We start from the raw sequence: 19,018 nt of genomic DNA, 5'->3' as shown, positions 1-19,018 counted from the left end.
TTAACATTCGTTTGAGAATAAATTATTGTTAAAAAAGATTGTTTGAAACTCAATCGTACAAGCCACTTTGATAAAATGGTTTCACTGCATATATGAATACATAGATCTGTGACATACGTACCAAATAAAATGAACGAGTAATACACAAATTACCAACACAAATTAACTTGGTTTACTCTTGATCCTTAACATATGTACTTTTATCTATACAATTTTTTTGATTAGGGCAAACAAACTAACGCAATACTCTAGTCAAGGTAATCACGAACCATCAAAATCGTAAATGAATGTGATGTGTGATTAGTTTTCGGTATGGATATATCTTGAAATTCTTTTTAACAGTTGGTTCGGAAATGTATGTATAGAAACTTGAGTTCTGAATTAAATTATGGAACAAAATTACGATATTTATGAAATGATTATAACTAAAAGTATTGAAGAATCTCCCCTGTATATCATAAGATAAAGTTATGAAATACATTTATGATCTTAATATTTCAAAGTCATAATTCGTTCTTATGTCTTTCGAAGTTCATTTTGCCTGAGTGTATGAATACAAGTATACATTTGTCGTTTTCGCTTGATGCCAAACCAGTTTCCATTCTAAATGCTGTCAAACCGTTTGAAGCTTGTTTCGAACCTAGTTTCAACATTGTCGTTGCTAAGTGCGAAACCAACACAGTTCCGTTAAAAGTGTTTGTTTGATGAAACTACCCTGGGTTAGGGTGAGTTTTCTCAAGCGAAAATGACAATAGACTTCGGATATGATCTTACGGAGGAAACGGCATCACTGCAAGAATCGCTGATTCATTGTGCTCTTCCGAAATATATTGATTCCGATACCTATATTCATTTGATCATATTTGTTTAAATAAATAATTAAATAAATATTGGTACAGAAATCACTCTTTTCGGAAGAAATCGAAACTGACGTTAAAAACTGGAAACTGACTCATTCGCCATCGTTTTGTTGCTGTGCCTGTAGAAGTAACCAACACCGGTTGGAGTGTGCGGCTGCGACACGGTCGGTGCACTCCCTAAGCACAAAACAATTAATAATACACTTTATAAGCGTGACATCCAATTTGTGATTAGTGTGGGGAACTCGCGACAGGAAAACAATAGCGATAACCGAACGAACGAAAATCGAATTTGCCTTGTTCCTGTCACCATGCTCCACCGTCATTTACCTACGGGATGACGATCACAGGCACAGTAGGCAGTGACCAATCCCTAGATGGTTGACGGTTTTGTTTCCTAGCGTTGCAGTCGTCTGTGTATTGTTGTATCAACGAGTGTAAAATTGAAATTTCTTCTTATCGGATGATTGCCTTTGGAAGGCTCGGTGCATTCGCTGGAAGCTTTGTGTTTATAAGGCTAAATTAATTGCAAATTGTGTTCGACTGTTGATTGCATTTTATGGTGTGTAGTTGGAACAAATCGAAGCGTTTGCTAGAAATTGTGTGTTGTGAATTTGTAACTTTACCGCATTTAATTCGAGCGATTGTATCGCTCGAGAGTAGAACGAAGAAAAATTCGGTCCAAAAATCCGTTGCCATTGCCGGCATATGGCTCCCCGATGGAGCTCTGTGAAAATCAACTCGATGAAAGTTACGAACAGGACTTGGACCAAAGTGGTGATCTGATGCTGGTAAGTGACTAGTTTGAGTGTTGAACCTTTCCGGTTAACTGAGAGCTGAATAGTGTTGGTAGGCTGATGATCCTTTCGTGTACAGGTTTGTTTTCCCGATGGTTTCTTCAGAAGCTTGCATGCTCGGAAGAACAGGGTTTTTTTCTCGATAGTTGTTTGCATTCTTCATTTCTTCTCATTTCAATCCCGTGTATTGATCGATGTCACTGACATTGAACCTAACCTCTTTGCAACAGATCAACCGACTTCGACATCGCCGCAACCGCCGACTATCTTTTTTGTTTGTTTTTCAACTCACAGCTCTCTTTCACTTTATTCTCTGCCGTAGCATAGCGGCTTGGGACAACAAAAATGTGAAGTTCTATGATTAACGCAATTTATACGTGCGGTTGAATTCTCGGCGAGACGACTGAGAAAATTTCGTTACGGGTTTGGAAATTGAATTTATAGAAAAGTATTAAAAAAACTAAGAGCAATTATATGGCGCGATTGGTGTGGAACTGCACAAATATATGAAAGAGCCATAAAACTGCTGCATATGCGTTATGTGAAAGGTGTAAAAATTTGTCTTGTCACGTACACACCTAGAAAAAATCGTGTAAATTTACGTCTTCCAAGACCGACTTATTCGAGTGTCAAAAAAAACTTTTTTTTATACTTGATCTGACCCAAATTTATGTTTGATACATATTTACATTATTCTTTTAAAATTCAGCCGTTTTACGAATTACGTTCTTATGAATTGAATCATATGAGGTTTTGTATTACACACTCAGAAAAATTTACATCTTCATAGATGCACATAAAAGGAGCGTCGCGATTCACTTTTTCACAATTCATTTCACATTCACAATTCAAAGCATGTGAAGATAAGTCATATCATTAACTTCAGAGTTCATTTAGCTGAAACTTACATCGATACAGATGTAAAATTTATTTCTACATGTTAATAGATGTAATGTTGTGTCATCACCGGAGAAATTTCGGCATGCTTGAATTTACGTCAAGTGTAAATTTATTTTATTCTAATAGTGCACCTGTAAATAAGATTTAGCTACTAATTAATGATTAATCCAGTAAGACTGACAGGATTCTGAGACAAAATGTAGTCTTTGTTATAATAAGAGTCGCGCAAAGTGTGAATCCAAAATTCAAAATAAAAATTGACTACTTGTAGAGTATACTCGTTGGTATAAATATATGATTTAAAGTGATATGTAAAAGATTGATAAAAATGCGGATAAGACCCATCGATGCGGATCAGATGCACAAACTGGGATTGCTTCTAGAACCAATAATACTCTTCTTTCTACTAAAATAATACACAAATTTCGTTCGAGATTAAAATGGAGATGAAATGTAATGTAAATGTAAATTTCAAAACTCCATGAATTGTAGTACTCGAACTAGGATCAGGGTCATTTCGCCGAAAGGGTTATTTCGCCGAATCCTGAAATCATCCTAAAATCGTAATTAGAATTGATTTAAAATAAAGACAAATGAAAGATGATAGCGTTAACGTCCGTTTTGTTGACCTACATTTGTACTTCTTGAATAAAGATTGATTCTTGTCACAGAAAGGAGGTGCCAAGGAAACTTGTTGACTAGTAGCTACTACGCATCAAAGCAATTGTATAGGTGTATCTACCAGGCAAATTTATGTGGTATTGGTAATGAAGAAATATCTAATGCGGGTACGCCACATCGTTTTGGTTCATGTGCTGTCCGACCAAGCTACCCCTCGTTCGGACCTACCTAAAGCAAAGAAACCTAGCTTTGAGTAGACCGGGCAAACGAGGCGGTTACAGGTTTGTATGCAAGAGGCCGCCGCTTCCGATGGCGGGTCGGCGGCTTTGTGCCGCCGAGCCATCTTGGCTTCGGTTATGTGGCTGCGCCACATCTGTTATACAGGAGACATAACCTACAGGAGGCATGACTCTTTCGGCGAAAGGACCCTTTCGGTGAAATGACCCTTTCGGCGAAACGACTTTCGATGAAATGGCATTCGGCGAAACGATTTTCGGCGAAATGGTTTTTATTCGAAAAAAACTTGTGATTTTACATCTCATTAGATGCACGTCGCAGTTCACGCAAATTTACGTTGAAGAACATTAAATATTGTGTTTAAAACTTCATGACATGATATTCATTGAAAAAAATAATGAATACTGATAGCGACCGCCGCGACTTGAACCGGGAATCATTCGATCACAAAATACGTCTGTTAATCGACGGAGCCACAGAAGCACACATTTGCTTGGCTGGTAGTAGGTGCACTTAAATTCATACCTCCTAGCAGAATGTAATTTACAGTCGAAACCAGTCAAATTCATGCTAATCTAACATTAAGTTATTATAAATGAAATTTTCCGTCCTTTGGCAAATTAGGTGTTTATGAATTACATCGTATGAGGGATTAAGTTACCTGTAACATTCAAATTTTTTTGGCGTGTACTATCAATCCTTTAAACTCAACAACAGTCAAACTATGAGATCGTATTCTTGCCATGTGGGCCATGCTTCATAAGATTCATAAAGCGAAATGAAGAATCAGAATAAACCTGCTTTAATTCAATTGTTTCTTGTGTGTAGACTTCGATAGATGCTCGATTTCATTGACGTGCTATTCCGGAAACATTTATTTTTGGATTAGTCCCTTTATTTAGGGAAAATTCAAGTATAAGTTCGTTGAATTTAACTACTGGTTTTTAATAAAAAACGATTAATTACTGATTTATTCGATCAGTTTGCAAACAAACAAAATAACCAAAGTTTAATGATGCGTTGATGATTTATAGTAATCATTTTGCAGAACTGTGAACCGTAGACAAGTCTAGCCATAGTGAGATTGTTGTTTTAGCAAACTACAATTCCGCAACTGGAAGTTAGATCCGAATATAAACCATTACCAGTCGATAGGACTTTTTTTTTATTAGTTCATATAGAAAGGCTATGCAATCACCGTGAAAACCGACTTTTGAATCGAGTGTAATATACCATTCGGCTCAGTTCTTCGAGTTCACAAAATGTATGTAACTAATATATGAACTCGATTTTTTCTCGGAGATTCCTGAACCGATTTTCGCGAACTTAGATTGAAATGAAAGATCTCTTGGTCCCTTAGGTTGCTATTGAATCTAACTCGGATAGAACTTCCGGTTTCGGAGTAACGTGGTAACATGTGCAAAAAAATGAGAAAAAATTGCACACTATTCTTTCAGAGACCGCTTAAGCGATTTCCTTCAACTCAGATTCAAATTCAAGACCATATAGTCCCATAGCCTGCTATTGAATTTCATATGGATCCGACTTCCGGTTCGGGAGTAACGGGGTAAAATGTGATAAAGGAGCTTAAAAAAAGTGCACTCGATTTTCTCAGAGACCGCTCATCCGATTTTTACAAGCTTAGGTTCAAATGAAAGATCTTACGAACTTAAACGAATTTAATCTGGATACAACTCTCGGTTCTGGAATTACTGGCTGATAAGCATAAAAATTTTATTTTCAGAAGCGTGTGTTTATATATGATGTGGAAAAATGGAACCAATTACATTCTAATATTCGTATAATTCTTCAGTTAGGCAAGTATGATTAGTTTATGACCAGGTACGTTGACTTTGGGTATAACGGATCCAGTGAAGGCATTTCACCAGAATGATACACCAGTGCGTAAGTTTTATTTCTACAATGCGGATGCATTCGGTGGGCTCCACACAAAAGGAAAGTGCTCTTCTTCTCAGTGTTAATCAGACAGACTTTGAGTGTGTGCTTGTGTTGAAAGAAGCTGGCCTTACTATGAAAATTTTGCAAGGAAAATCGAAAAATCAACGATAAATTGTTTTTTTCTTGCTGATTTTGCCTGCCTCACGCTTATCGAGGTAAAAGAAAAAAAAAACACGCGCACATTAAACCGATCGTTGCAAACTCAGATTTAAATGAAAAAGTATTATGTTTTCATAAGTTGATATAGAGTTTTATCCGGATCTGGATCCTGGTTCTGAAAATACATGGTGTGTATGAAATTGTGACCTGTCATATAGAGCGACAATGCAAAAAAAAAACCTGTTTTAATCCATCTAGTGGTGTAACGATGCCTTTCGTAGTTTAATTTTCTCCTGTATATTACAGCAGGAATTCCCCGAAATGCTACAATTTAAAGAAGTACAGAAAATAGTTTTGAAGATTTTTGTTGCCTAATACTACTACATTGATACACTACATTTGAATTTAAGTTAGTGAAAATCTATTTAATCATATGTGAGAAAGCGAAGTGAGCTCAACTTTATCATATTTGAATGTTATTGTCGGTACTTCCGGAACCGAATGTTGGGTATCGGCATAGTGACATTCGGTTCATTCAACAATGCACTAATATGACCTACACATTTTTTACGACTCTCTATGACGATTTGAATTTTGGAGGTAGTTGGACTTGGGTAAAATTCAGCAAATCATTTATGGAACTCTCAATGGTTTATTCGGTTACAGAGTCTCATGATCTGCAAACTAGAGAAAACCACTAGCCAATACAAAGAGGTAGCTTATGAACAAAGTATTCCTGAAATTAACGTTTTCCTACTAAGCACCATATCTCCGGAACAAGGGATTTGAACTGAATGAAAACTGGGATATTCTTATGGCATCTTAAGAACTTCCGACAAAAGTGAGTGACATTATTTTCATATTTTTTGTGGATTATTTTCACATTTTTTATGTATATCACCCTGTAATTACGAAACCGGAAGTTAGATCCAAATAAAATTCCGGAACTTTGTATGGGACCATAAGACCTTTTATATCAATCTAAGTTTGTGAAAATCGGTTCAACCATCTCCGAGAAAAGTGCGTGAAAATATTTGTCACACACGCACACACACAGAGACATTTGCTCAGTTCGTCGAGCTGAGTCGAATGGTATATGACACTTGGCCCTCCGGGTCTCGGTTCAAAAGTCGGGTTTTGCAGTGATTGTATTGCCTTTCTATATGAGAAAGGCAAAAACGTAGAAATTCTTTTAAATTTGACTCAAAACTGTTTCAATTTATAGTTTTGCTAGCTGCTGGTCAAACGAACCGCTTTCAGCCACACCATCTCCATACCATGGTTCCGGAAGTGCGGAAAATAGTGGTCGAAAATTTAGAAACGGAACCCTTAATTTTCTCAGAAAGAGCTGAGTCGATTTTTACAAACTTAGATTAAAATAAAAGGGTCCCCGTTTATAAAAATAGACTGCTCTTGACCTTAGTTCGAATCTCACTTCCGGTTCCGGAACGACAGGGTGAGAAGTGTTTGAAACATTAATTGAATTGAATTGAATTGAATTTTGAAGAATCCCTTAGTAATATTATATCATTACACCACTATGTTAATTAAAAGAAGTTTGACTTTACAAATGTTTTAATTGCTACGCCTTTGCATTCCAAAATAGCGATAAGAAAATTACGCGAGAAGGAATAATTTTTTCTAAGGAATAATTTGAATTCAATGAATTGTAATTATTATACACGAAGAAAAATCCATTATAAAATCATGATACATGTATTCATGAAATCATGCCTGTTATTCATGATTTCATGAGCAAAATGATTAAATCATGAACAATATGTTAACTCATCTCACAGGCAAAACATTCATGTTTTATATTTTGCTTATGAAATTATGAATAATATGAATGATTTCATGATTTCATGATTTTTCATCATGGTACTGGGAATAAATTTTTATTCGTGTTATCATTAAAATTTGAATTGCTGAACAAACGACACTCGTTCTCCAAATAGTTTTTCGTTTATTGGTCTTGAATGCTTTCGTAGCTTTCAGTACAGGTGTTTCTAAATCTATTCAAACTCGATTGAAAATCTAAACACAATTGAAACACAGCGGCCCTTAGTCTGTTTATATCTACTCTCTATCAGATGGTGAATTGGTAAACATCGGTAGATTTTTTTATTAAAAGATGATTTCTTTTGCTGGTATCTTTTTGGCAACACTGTTTTTTTGACACATCACGCGTGAATAGATTTCTATTGTCATTTTCGTACTTGTTCAGTTTGGTCTATAATTTTTTTCATGAATGGATGCTGGCAAAGTTGTGGGAAGATCCACTTTTTTATCTATAAATTGTGTTCAGCGTCTAAGCTCATTTCTTGTTGCATCTCAGAAAAGTCACTGTTTGGTGTGGACTATGAACTGGTGGTATTATCCGTTAAAACCGGGTGATATGTTGGAGAGAGAGTGGCAAAATTAGACCTTGCGCATGGGCGGAGCCGTGGCGAACATTTCCATGAAATCATTTTGAAACATTAAATTATCAACTTTCTTTGCGTTTCGCCTTCGGCTCGTCAGTGCTTAAAGCAGTTCAAGTAGAACTACCATCTCCGCCTAGCATTCCAACTTAAGCCGCTAAGCAGACGCAAAGCTTACACAACTTATGTAACACTTATTGGATATTACAAAGAGGTGCAATATTCTTTCTGACGTCTCGGGCGTAAATGAACTGCTTTAAGCACTGACGAGCCGAAATCGAAACGCAAAAAAGTGCTTTTTTTTTAAAAAAAAAACCCTAAATGTACATTAAATTATGTTGATGGTTCTATCGATTCCAATAAAGATTTCATAAATTTTCTCAAGTTTTTTTCGTGTGTTTTTTCTTCAATCAAATTTTATACCTCCTAAAAAATCACCCTTTCTTAAATAAGGCTTCTCAGAATCATATAAACCAGTATGAGTAGTACATGTATTCCGATGTCTGATTTTTGGCACTCCATTAATCTATCACATTATCATTCGATTCAGAAGGTTCAAATTGATATCCGGGAAGAAAATTGGAGTTACGAGTTTCGAATGGAATACATTCCGCTTCCCTGGTAACCAGTAAGCACTAATAATGGCAGTAAAATTGCCTTTTATAAGCACCAAAAATTCTTATAGCTCTGTAATCAGCAATCTGAAAGCTTATATGTTATAAATCATTTAGAATTCAGTTTTTAGAATGCACACCAGTCATAATTAAGCATACACAGATAAAAATATTTTGTAAATTTACATTTATTTTCATGCACATATTTGGAGCAGGCAATTGAATGGAAATTTATATTACAAAACGAAGCGGTTTGTAAGTATACAGTCTTGTTCAATGAAAAACTAAATGAATTTTAATGTAATTTTACATCAATCATGGTTTTAAATCAGATTTTCGTTTCAACTGATGTCTATTTAATAGTACTATCGGTTTACATGTCGTGTAAGTTTCATCTTTTCTTTCTGTGTATTTCTGTATGCGTCCTTCGCCGGATCCGAAATAATTGTTGCCATAGTCGGTAGGATCACAATTGTCTCGTTTTTGTTTAGAGTCAATTACAAATTCTGTTGTTTGGTTAGGTTTTGTTTTGCTGTTTAATCCAATTTCCATGCAAAATTCACACGCCTCCAGATTACGGTTTGAAATCGAAATGTGTGGGTTGGTATCATGTCTGCAATCACACCCGCCAAAATTGAAAGGGCCATGCGGGTGACCCTTTCCCTAACGAGGGTCCATCATTGATCTCGTTAATCATTGTGAATTGGGTTTCCACATGCACACCCAGAATGATGTCTTCATCGGGCCAATTCGATCACACGTTCGCCTCATTGACCAGCCGCCAGCATAAGATGCGGTTTCGGTGTCCCCTTGAGTGTGGAATTATGCGGTTTGCGAGTTGGGCAAAATTTCATATTTATGTTTGGTCGGATTCATTATCCCGTTTGCCACGGTTGTCATGGGTTGGTATCACATTTGATTAATGGTAAGTGTAGTAAGTACCATCAGGAAAGTGGCAGTGGTTGATTCGATATCGAAACGGAATTTCGTCCTTCGTCATAATGATCGTACGGTGATTTGTGAGGATGTGATTTTTTTTTTCCAGTTGCATTAAATTTGTTGATAACGAACGGACATTCCACAAGCTGCCCTAGACAGGTCTCCTAATAATAATATGCAAGCAAGGACGGCACACGCTGTCGCATTAAAGGAACTACTCAATTGCTTGGGCTTCTTCCATGCACATTGTAAGAACGTACATCAACACTTCTAATTCCCTTCGGTATGATATTAAATATGTCGTTCTTATTCGTCGTGCGTTTTAAGTGCTATTTTCATTTCAACCGGTAATGCCGATAGCAATATGAATGTGGTGAATATGAAACGAAATTCGATATCGTCTCAGACGGAATTTAATTTTCAATAAACGTCAGCCAAGCTGTGGCAGCCTCGTGCCTGCCCGGGTACCGTTCCTGGCCGCCACTAAGACGCACGGACGACGTCAGAAGGAAAGTACGTATCGGTTGGATTTCAATACGAAATAAATCGACTTAGTGAGGAAACAGTGAGAAACTGTTTTCCAGGACATAATGTCAGCGAAGGCTAGACCGGTATTGAATTGCTTTGGTCTGTGCTACGTTTTTTTTTCACGCCAGACATCCACCGTTCCACGACGGATTCCAAGCAGTGTTTGGACAAACTTTTCAAATCACGTTCCACCCGGCAAAACGCCGCTGCCAAGATGACAAGTCGAAATGTAATCCGACACACTTTCCTAAAATTAGTCTTCGTTCGACTCATAAAATAGGCTAATTAATCCTAAAATTGGACTAATAGAAAGAGCAGAAATCATCTAACCCACACACAGCAGTTCTCAATTTTTGCCTTATATCCGTTTCATTTTACTTTCTTCAAAGTACACACAGTCACTCCGGCTGGTTAATGCTAAAATCTGTCACATCTGGTTAAAATTCATTTGTTTAACATCGACAGCCCGAAAGTGTGCATGCCACGTTGGAAGGAAACGAAAATAAAAACATGTTCGTGCCACGGTTTTATGCGATGTGCCGGAATCTGCGGAAACGTGGGCCTCGGGACGGTGGGATGTGAAGAATGTTTACATTTTTGAGCATGTCCCTTTCCCGGATTGTATGTTATGGTGTATGTAGGTCAATCATAAGTCTCACTGATCTGAGCATTTTTTTTTAGTTTTGCAGCTATTAGTTTTCAAAGTTGTCGTCTCCATAGATTGGAAGATTTTACGATCTCATTCTTCAGTATAGCTTTGTCTCAATTGGTATTCACATTTTATGTTCAAATAGCGAAAAATTTGGTGTCAAAATTTCAACAAGCTAATCGAAATTGTGACAAATTTTCAATTCTTTGTTATTTTTGGAATTTCTGTCGTGCTAATTCAAATTCGCGTTTGTCAATCATTCCGCTTGTGGTTTACGGAATGTGTCATTGAGTCACCAGAAATACGTACGTACGTTAGGAGTTCAAATATTTTTTGTTTTGCTGATAGCTTGAAGTTGTTTGTAATGAAATCGTGCTTAGTGTATTATATTATTAAGATTACAAGATTACATAAAAAGTTGTTTAGGGGTTAGCCAAATTTTGTGCTAGGGCACATAACCGTTTTTATTATTTTTACGTTTCGTCTTTGACTCATCAGTGCAGAGTAGTTCAAATTGAACTGCTTAGTGCTAAATTCGGCAGTTCAATTTGAACCGCTAAGCTTAGCGTAAAACTAATAAAAAGTTGGCAAATATACGACACGTATTCGGAAAGTAAGAGACGGTTTGTATTTACAAAAAATATAATCATATGGAATGAATTTAGCAGTATGTTTAGTTTCATACAAATATATTTCATTCGCTACACCTGCTTCCCTAATCCCTCTGCATAGAAGCTTGCTCCCAGCATCTGTGATATCCAAGTTTTTAATGAACATGTGTTTCTTCATTTTTCAAGTACTCAACACCTTTTCATCACTCATAGCGGTAGGCCCATGAACTAGACAAAACTTTCGATTAATTATGGCAGCTGAAGATTGTTCTGTACTTACCTTACCTTACCTAACAGCTATAGGCCTGGGGTGTCCTTTGCTGTATCAAGCATACGTCTCCACATAACTCGGTCCGGTCAAGGCACGGATGCTTCTGAGATCACCCTCCACTTGATCGATCCACCTTGCTCGCTGCGCTCCTCTTCTTCTTGAACCAGTCGGATTAGATTCAAGAACCATTTTCACTTGGCTGTCGTCCGACATCTTTATGACATGCCCAGCCCATCGTAGACGTCCGATTTTCGCTGTCCGTACGATAGGTGGTTCTCCTAGCAGCTGTTGCAATTCGTGATTCATACGCCGTCTCCAAGTTCCGTCTTCCATCTGCACTCCGCCATAGATGGTCCTCAGTACCTTTCTTTCGAAAACACTGGGGGCGCGTTGGTCCTGTACCAACATAGTCCAGGTCTCGTGGCCATAGAGAACAACCGGTCTAATTAGCGTTTTGTAGATGGTCAATTTCGTGCGGTGGCGTACTTTTCTCGATCGGAGGGTTTTTCTGAGTCCAAAGTACGCACGATTCCCTGCCAAAATACGTCTATGAATTTCTCTGCTGGTGTCATTATCGGCGGTCACCAGTGAGCCCAAATACACGAACTCGTCAACCACCTCGATATCGTCACCGTCTATCAATATTCGTGGTGGGAGGCGTAGTGTTTCTTCTCTAGAGCCTCTTCCTCTCATGTATTTTGTTTTCGACGCATTTATGGCCAGTTCGATACGTCTAGCTTCAGCTTTCAGTCCGATGTAGGTTTCCGTCATTTTCTCAAGGTTGCGTGTCACAATATCAATATCGTCAGCGAAGCCAAAAAGTTGTACGGACTTTCGGAAGATCGTGCCACTCGTGTCGATCCTCGCTCTTCGAATCACACCTTCCAGGGCAATATTGAACAAGATACAAGAAAGTCCATCACCTTGACGTAGCCCTCTCCGAGATTCGAAGGGACTCGAGAGCGTCCCAGATACTCGGACGTAGCACATCACTCTATTCATCGTTGCTTTGACCAATCGCGTCAGTTTATCTGGGAAACCGTATTCTGCCATAGCTGTTCTCGATCGATTGTGTCGTATGCCGCTTTGAAGTCAATGAATAGGTGATGCGTGGGTACGTTGTATTCACGACACTTCTGGAGTACTTGTCTTATCGCGAATATGTGATCCGTAGTGGCGCGCGCTCCAGTAAATCCCGCTTGGTACGGCCCTACGAATTCCTTAGTTGTTGGTAGATTATTCTGTACACAACAATCTTATTACGGTACGAACTCCACAGATGGTGAAAGTAACGGACATTGTTGACTGTACGTACAGATAGGCAACTGATTTTTAAATCAAAACAAAACCTGACATAACTGTGCAACTGGTACCGATATGCACTAGCCTAAACGTGTTACAACTGGTCGATTCTGAATTTCAACCGAACGGCTTCGTACGTAAGGAGTGTATAGAAAATAAGCTATCCACAAATTTTTTTCTCAAATTATTTTTTTCATAAATGCGTTCATTTCTTAAGGCAGTTTACATAAGTTTTTCTTCGCCGTAGCATAACTTTTACATAAAATTCTTATCCTACTATAATCCTAAAATAGTCGATTCAAATTTATTAAAATATATTCCTCTCATTACTTAAATATCATATTAGGTAATTCGTCATTAATTATGAAATCTTTATTATTATTTGAACCAAACGATTAAATTCTATAAATTATAAAATAAGCTGTTATTTTCAGACATTTTGTTGATAATTTCATAAACTATTTCGTGCTTGTTTGTATCATTACATAATTTCTATTGTAATTTAGCTATTGGTTGAACTCATGAATAGCTGAGAATACGACTTACTTCTATCGGGTGCCTTTTCAAAATTTACCCTCTGAGAGAGTGATGAGTTTTTGATCGTGAATATCTCTTGTTGTATTTAACGAATCAACATAATTTTTGCTACATGCCATCGGAAATATGATCACAATTTTATGATAAAATTTTCAGTTGTGTGACATAATCTTAAATAATTCAAAATTAAACTTTTCTGAAATGTTTGTGTTGATGCACAATTGCATATGTCAGAAGACAAGTTAAGTGAGCTTGACTGTACATGAAGTAGAAATCGATCAACGTTATTATTCGAGCAGTTTTATTAGTAGTTGAGAGAGTTTGAGATTACATTCGTCTGCGATATAGGCTTTCCGGCATATTCTACGTAATATGCTTTCCGGTAGAGACAAACTTTGTTCATATAATAATGTACGCAGACTATATAAGGGCAGTGTAGATCAGATCAGGCACGATACCTATTACGGTATTACGGTACTGTGGTATTACGGTACTACAGTACTACGGTACTTCGAAAGTATATCAAGTTTTTATATTCGTCGTGATTGTCGTAGTCATAGTAATTATTTGTAATAGTCATTATAATATACTAGTCAGTTAATCAAGAATAAACGCGTACCAGTTTATTACATCACATCCGAAGTGTTCCGCGGTGTCCCCATCCGTGCGAAAGCCGTGCCATGGCTTAATGTATTCGAAGTGTCCGCAGTGTCCCAATCTGCACGAAAGCCGTCCCAGGCTTAAGTTGGAAGCCGTCCCAGACTTCATATTTCCGTACAATTTAAACACAACGTAGGGTTCAGATGAGCCTCATCATAATCGTGTGGTGAGCGCCATCAGTTTGGTATAAACGAGTTTCAAAAAGGATAATTCATAAGGCGCGTTTGCTTTTCTCCACGGATAGACCGAATTCAGCATTTTGGCGAAAAAATTAGTTGATTTTCTGATTTTAGTTAGTTATTTTTTGAGACAACTAAAAAAATCTTACTTTTGCTAATTTAGATTTTCTATTTCTGATTCCCTTAATAATAATAAAATATTTGTTGAAATGGCTATTTTTTTAGCTGAATTCACCAATTCAACGTGCTGTCATTTCTTAGCTAAGGCACACTTCATTTCCATTCAACTAATTTTTTAGTTGAATTAGAGTATTAAAACGTTGTTTTCAACCAACATAAATGGTTGAATTGGCTTCTGCAATTTGCAGCTATGTGGCGCACTGTCACCGAAAAAAACGTTAACACCGTAATGACTACTAGCCACTAGATGGCACACTACTCCCGAAAAATATTTCAGTCGCGGTAGTCTTTTCTATATTGGCAGGTATAAATACGATGTTGTATTGGAGAAAAAGACATAAGCGAAACATAAACTTCTTTTTGAAAATGTTTCTTCTAAATCGCTGCTTTCTTCATTCGACTTCGCGAAATCGACTCTCTCACTGAAAACTTTGAGCACTCTGAAAACAAAAACCGTATACAAGTAATACATCGGACGGCGTAGCCCGGAAGGTTGGAAGATACAAAAAACATCATTTGACATATACAATTAGAGTGCAACATTCGAAACTCACTTCACTGTTCAGCGTAAAAACATTATTACGCACAATCGCTTCAAATGCGCACAAATTCTGAATAAATACACTTTCCACTAAGAGTTTACGTCATTTTTACAAATCGAATCAGAAATTTATATATGGATATATCGTAACACATGCGAAAAACATCAAAATATTCCAGGATATTCGCCAACTAAACAAATTCTCTAGAAGTAAGAGTTTTTTCCAGCAAAGTAAATTCTCAATTCTAACTAATTTCATAGTTATTTTGGAAATTTTGTTGTTAAAATCAACTAATTCAAAAACAGTAATACGAATTAGGCACAGAGCTAATTTCGGTCGTTCCGTGTCGTATTTTTAAAGCTCATAGCTCAGTGATCTGTGAAAGGATTTATATACACCCTCATTCTTGTTTACGGCCGTATCGTCTATTCGTACGAATGCATACTTTCGAACGTTTGCGAATAAGCTATTCTTGTTTTCACTCGAATCGCACACGAATACGATTCGTGTGCTAAAAAGTGTTGCCGCATCGGTACACTTTTTCGAACCATTTCTAAGCAACAAGGAAGTGTCAGATGGGCAAAATAAACAAAAACAATCAATGTTACATTTTCATTTGCAGGCATTTTTATTTTAAAAAGATGATTCTACCTACTTTAACTCCCAGTTTGAAGCCATTATACGTTTTAATATTGGTGATGTTGACGAAACCGAACCAGTGTCGAGCGGTGGTGAGTTGTGGCAGTCTGTTTTGGTGCAAAAAATATGTAACTAGTTGTGAACATTTGGTATCGTATTAAAGTTTAACCAGGTACGACGTGTTGATAAAATAGTTCAAACACAAAATGTTTAACCAATGGAATTTGTGATATGTTTTCCAGTTCATCGTGTTTCCCAATTTTGAGCGGAATGAAGCAAATAGAGGTTCACTGTCAGATACTTGCAAGAGAATGGAACAGCTGAAATCGGGAGGTTTCGTACGTCGGATTTTTAGAGAGTTGAATCGGCGCGGCGAACTGTTTGAATGCTTTCAATTATTTTGATCTCGTCGCTCTATCGACCTTTCTGTTGATGACCACTTTGAATATGAGTGTTCCGAGGACAGATATAGCGTGAAGAATAAGTCGATGCCGTTCATGTATTCTACCTGTGTTCGATTCTCAATTCGGCACATGAGTTCAGAAATAAGGCACACAAGGTTTAGAAAGTCGATGAATTTTTCTGCTTTAAACACTCAAGCTGATTGATGACAAGTATTCTGTAATTCAACCAAATTGATGAGATGAATGATATATCTACAGCGATTATTAAAGATACGGTAATGGTACCCCCATTCATCTCAAATCATGTGTTCATCTCGTATACGAAACCATTTGTTAGAAGAAGATCTGCTGTCTCTGTTCGATAATATAAAATATATTATCGATAATAAAAAAATTATGTACTTCTTGAGCGACAATAAAAAACCATCACTAGGTGGATTAGGAAGAATTTTTTTTTCTTATAATACGTCCGAATGCGTGGATCAAAAAGCATTGCAAGTGTGACATATTAAGGTCAAACCGCATTCGGCCGACATAGCCATCGCCGATCTTTTTGCTCGTTCTTCGGTTATGACTGAGCTGCCGGCGAGGGCATGTATAGGAACGCCGGACCCGACATCAAATTCATATCTTTGGCAACGATATTCCTCACCGAGCTTTTCGCACCGTAGCAACTGTGTCGGGTCCGGCGTACCTATACATGCGCACGCCCGTAGCTCAGCCATAGCCGAAGCAGAGAAAAAGTCAACGCCGGAGAGCTCGGATCGGTCGGATCGGCCGAATGCGGAGAGCCCTTTATCATAACACTTTTATGTTGCTGTGTAGCACTGTTGTAGTTGTCAAATGGTGCATAATTGACAAATGTAATCGACGAATTTTGTTTATCGGTAATACATATTCGATTTTAAGATGGATACTGTAATGCTAGGTTTAATGGCAGTGGAATACGAGAAAAGTGTAATTAAAAACAGACGTTCAAACTTACGAAAACGTTGCGACATTCTAGAGATGTCGGATTCAGAGTAAGTAAATAGAATACTAACCAAAAAGCTGTACACTTTGTCCAACAGCTCGAGTTTCTTGCATAGTAATAGCTGTGCTTTATTGAATAAATGTTCTAATTTTAGGTTTATGCAAAATTTTCGATTAAATAAATCAGCATTCCAATACGTTCTGAATGAGATCGCAGATGAGTTTCCTCCTCATAAGCAAGGCGGGATTTCGACAGAAGTAAAACTTGCGGCGTGTCTTCGATTCTTTGCAGAAGGTAGCTACCAACATGGCACTGGAAAAGACTTTGACGTGGCAATAGCGCAACCTACATTTTCGAAGATTCTTTCAAACATGCTTGTCGTTTTGGAGAGGAAAATCTGTTCAAAATGGATAAATATAGTAATGACAGCAGAAGAAATGATGGAAGCAAAACGGTTCTTTTTTGAGAAATCTGGAATATCTGGTGTAATTATGTGTGTCGATGGTACTCACATTAGAATAATTCCACCTACGAGCAATCGCAACCTTTTTTACAATCGAAAAGGATTCTACAGCTTGAACGTTATGATCGTAAGAGTTTTAAGAGTAGCTTGTATTGTATGACATAATATATGTTTACTATATTTAGATGTGTGACAACAGGCAGCGGATTCGTTTTGTTGATGCTAGTTATCAAGGATCAAACCATGACTCACATGTTTGGAGAATGAGTTCTGCTCGAAGTTACATGAACCAGTTGTACAGAAATGGGGAAAGAAATACAAAAATTTTGGGTACTGAAAGCTAAAATGAAGTACTCACACATGATAATTTTTACTAAATTCTAGGTGATGCTGGTTATCCTTCTGAGCCTTGGCTGTTAACCCCACACCGTGCACCAGAAGAAGGGAGCGCTGAAAGTAATTTCAATAGACGGCACAGCTTGGGAAGAGGCATCATTGAGCGAACAATCGGTGTATTAAAGAATAGATTTCGATGCATACTAGGTGCCCGCCAATTGCATTATTCGCCTTCAAAATCTTCTAAAATCATTAATGTTTGTTGTGCTTTACACAATATCTGCTTAACTTATCTTGACAATAGTATACAGTAGGTTATGTATTTTGTAGTAATGTGAAAATAGATTAAAACAAAAATAATTAAAAAATCAATCGATTCGAATTTATTTCACATGACAAAATTTAACAAAAAACAGGTTCATCTACTTCAAACATGCATACACAATGTTCATTTGAGTCGGATGGTTTATGAGAAACAATAGCACATGTTAAAATTACACATTAATTAGTGTATTGTAAATATTTTATTTACAACTGACTCAGTTGTAGTTCAATTAACTGTTTCTTGACTTTAAGTTTTTCGAATGCGATTTTTTCCATCGCTAGGTTATGTCTTTTTTGCTCAAGTAGATTCTGTTCCTTCAGTTCTTTGAGTTCAGATAGTGTTTTAAAAACTTGCTTTGTATAATAAGCTATGTCACCAGTTTTTTTCGATTGTGTTCGAAAAATATCAACCATGTTCGAATGAAATTTCTCTTGCTGTTCTACTTGTTTTTCTAGCAAGTTCAAACTATTCGTTACTTGTCTCTTTTTTGGTCTTGATAACAGGGGATCTTCATCAAACGATTCTGTGGCTTCATCTGAACGATTTTCGATTGTTTCCAAATTGCAATCTTCCATAGCATCATTATTTTCGTCTGATGCTATTGGTATTCCAAAGGAAACCGCATCCTTAACACCTTCGATCGCAGCTGTTAGTCCGGCCAAATAAATAACTTTTTCTTCCAACGCTGTAAACTCAATAATTTTATTTTTGCCACCTCCTGTAGATTGCTGTTCTTTTTTGTTGTGTGCCATTTTCCTTTTGAGATTTGATTTCCAGTCAAACCATACCTAGAATTGATGATTTCAATTAAATAAAAATATTACTATAGTTTTGATATTATTTTAATAGTTTTTACTTTTTTCCAGCCAGCATAATCTCTCATAGGTGGACCAAGACTGTTTAAATCTGTGGCAAGATTCTCCCAAAATGGCTTAACATCAAACTTCGCAAAGCCTTTGGCAATATCTGG

At 37.1% G+C, this 19,018-nt stretch overlaps 1 protein-coding gene across 5 annotated transcripts in view; it reads left to right on the top strand.

Moving 5' to 3' along the window:
* The window catches only part of LOC131434713 (protein dead ringer), a 290,153-nt gene that overhangs the window by 14,285 nt on the left and 256,850 nt on the right, over positions 1-19,018 (top strand). The window contains exon 1 of one of the 5 annotated variants that reach the window (XM_058601749.1): positions 1,029-1,651. The exons of 1 other annotated variant lie outside the window; for it this stretch is intronic. In XM_058601749.1, coding sequence (XP_058457732.1) covers positions 1,580-1,651 — 72 coding nt within the window. In that variant the 5' untranslated portion in view covers positions 1,029-1,579. Of the gene's footprint in view, positions 1-1,028; positions 1,652-19,018 lie in introns of those variants that run through there. 3 more of the 5 variants (XM_058601745.1, XM_058601746.1, XM_058601747.1) reach the window with 3 other exon arrangements.

This window comes from Malaya genurostris, chromosome 3 (assembly GCF_030247185.1).
Source record: "Malaya genurostris strain Urasoe2022 chromosome 3, Malgen_1.1, whole genome shotgun sequence".
NCBI lineage: Eukaryota > Metazoa > Arthropoda > Insecta > Diptera > Culicidae > Malaya > Malaya genurostris.
The sequence above is the reverse complement of the archived record's forward strand: the minus strand, read 5'-3'. Positions and strand labels throughout refer to the sequence as shown.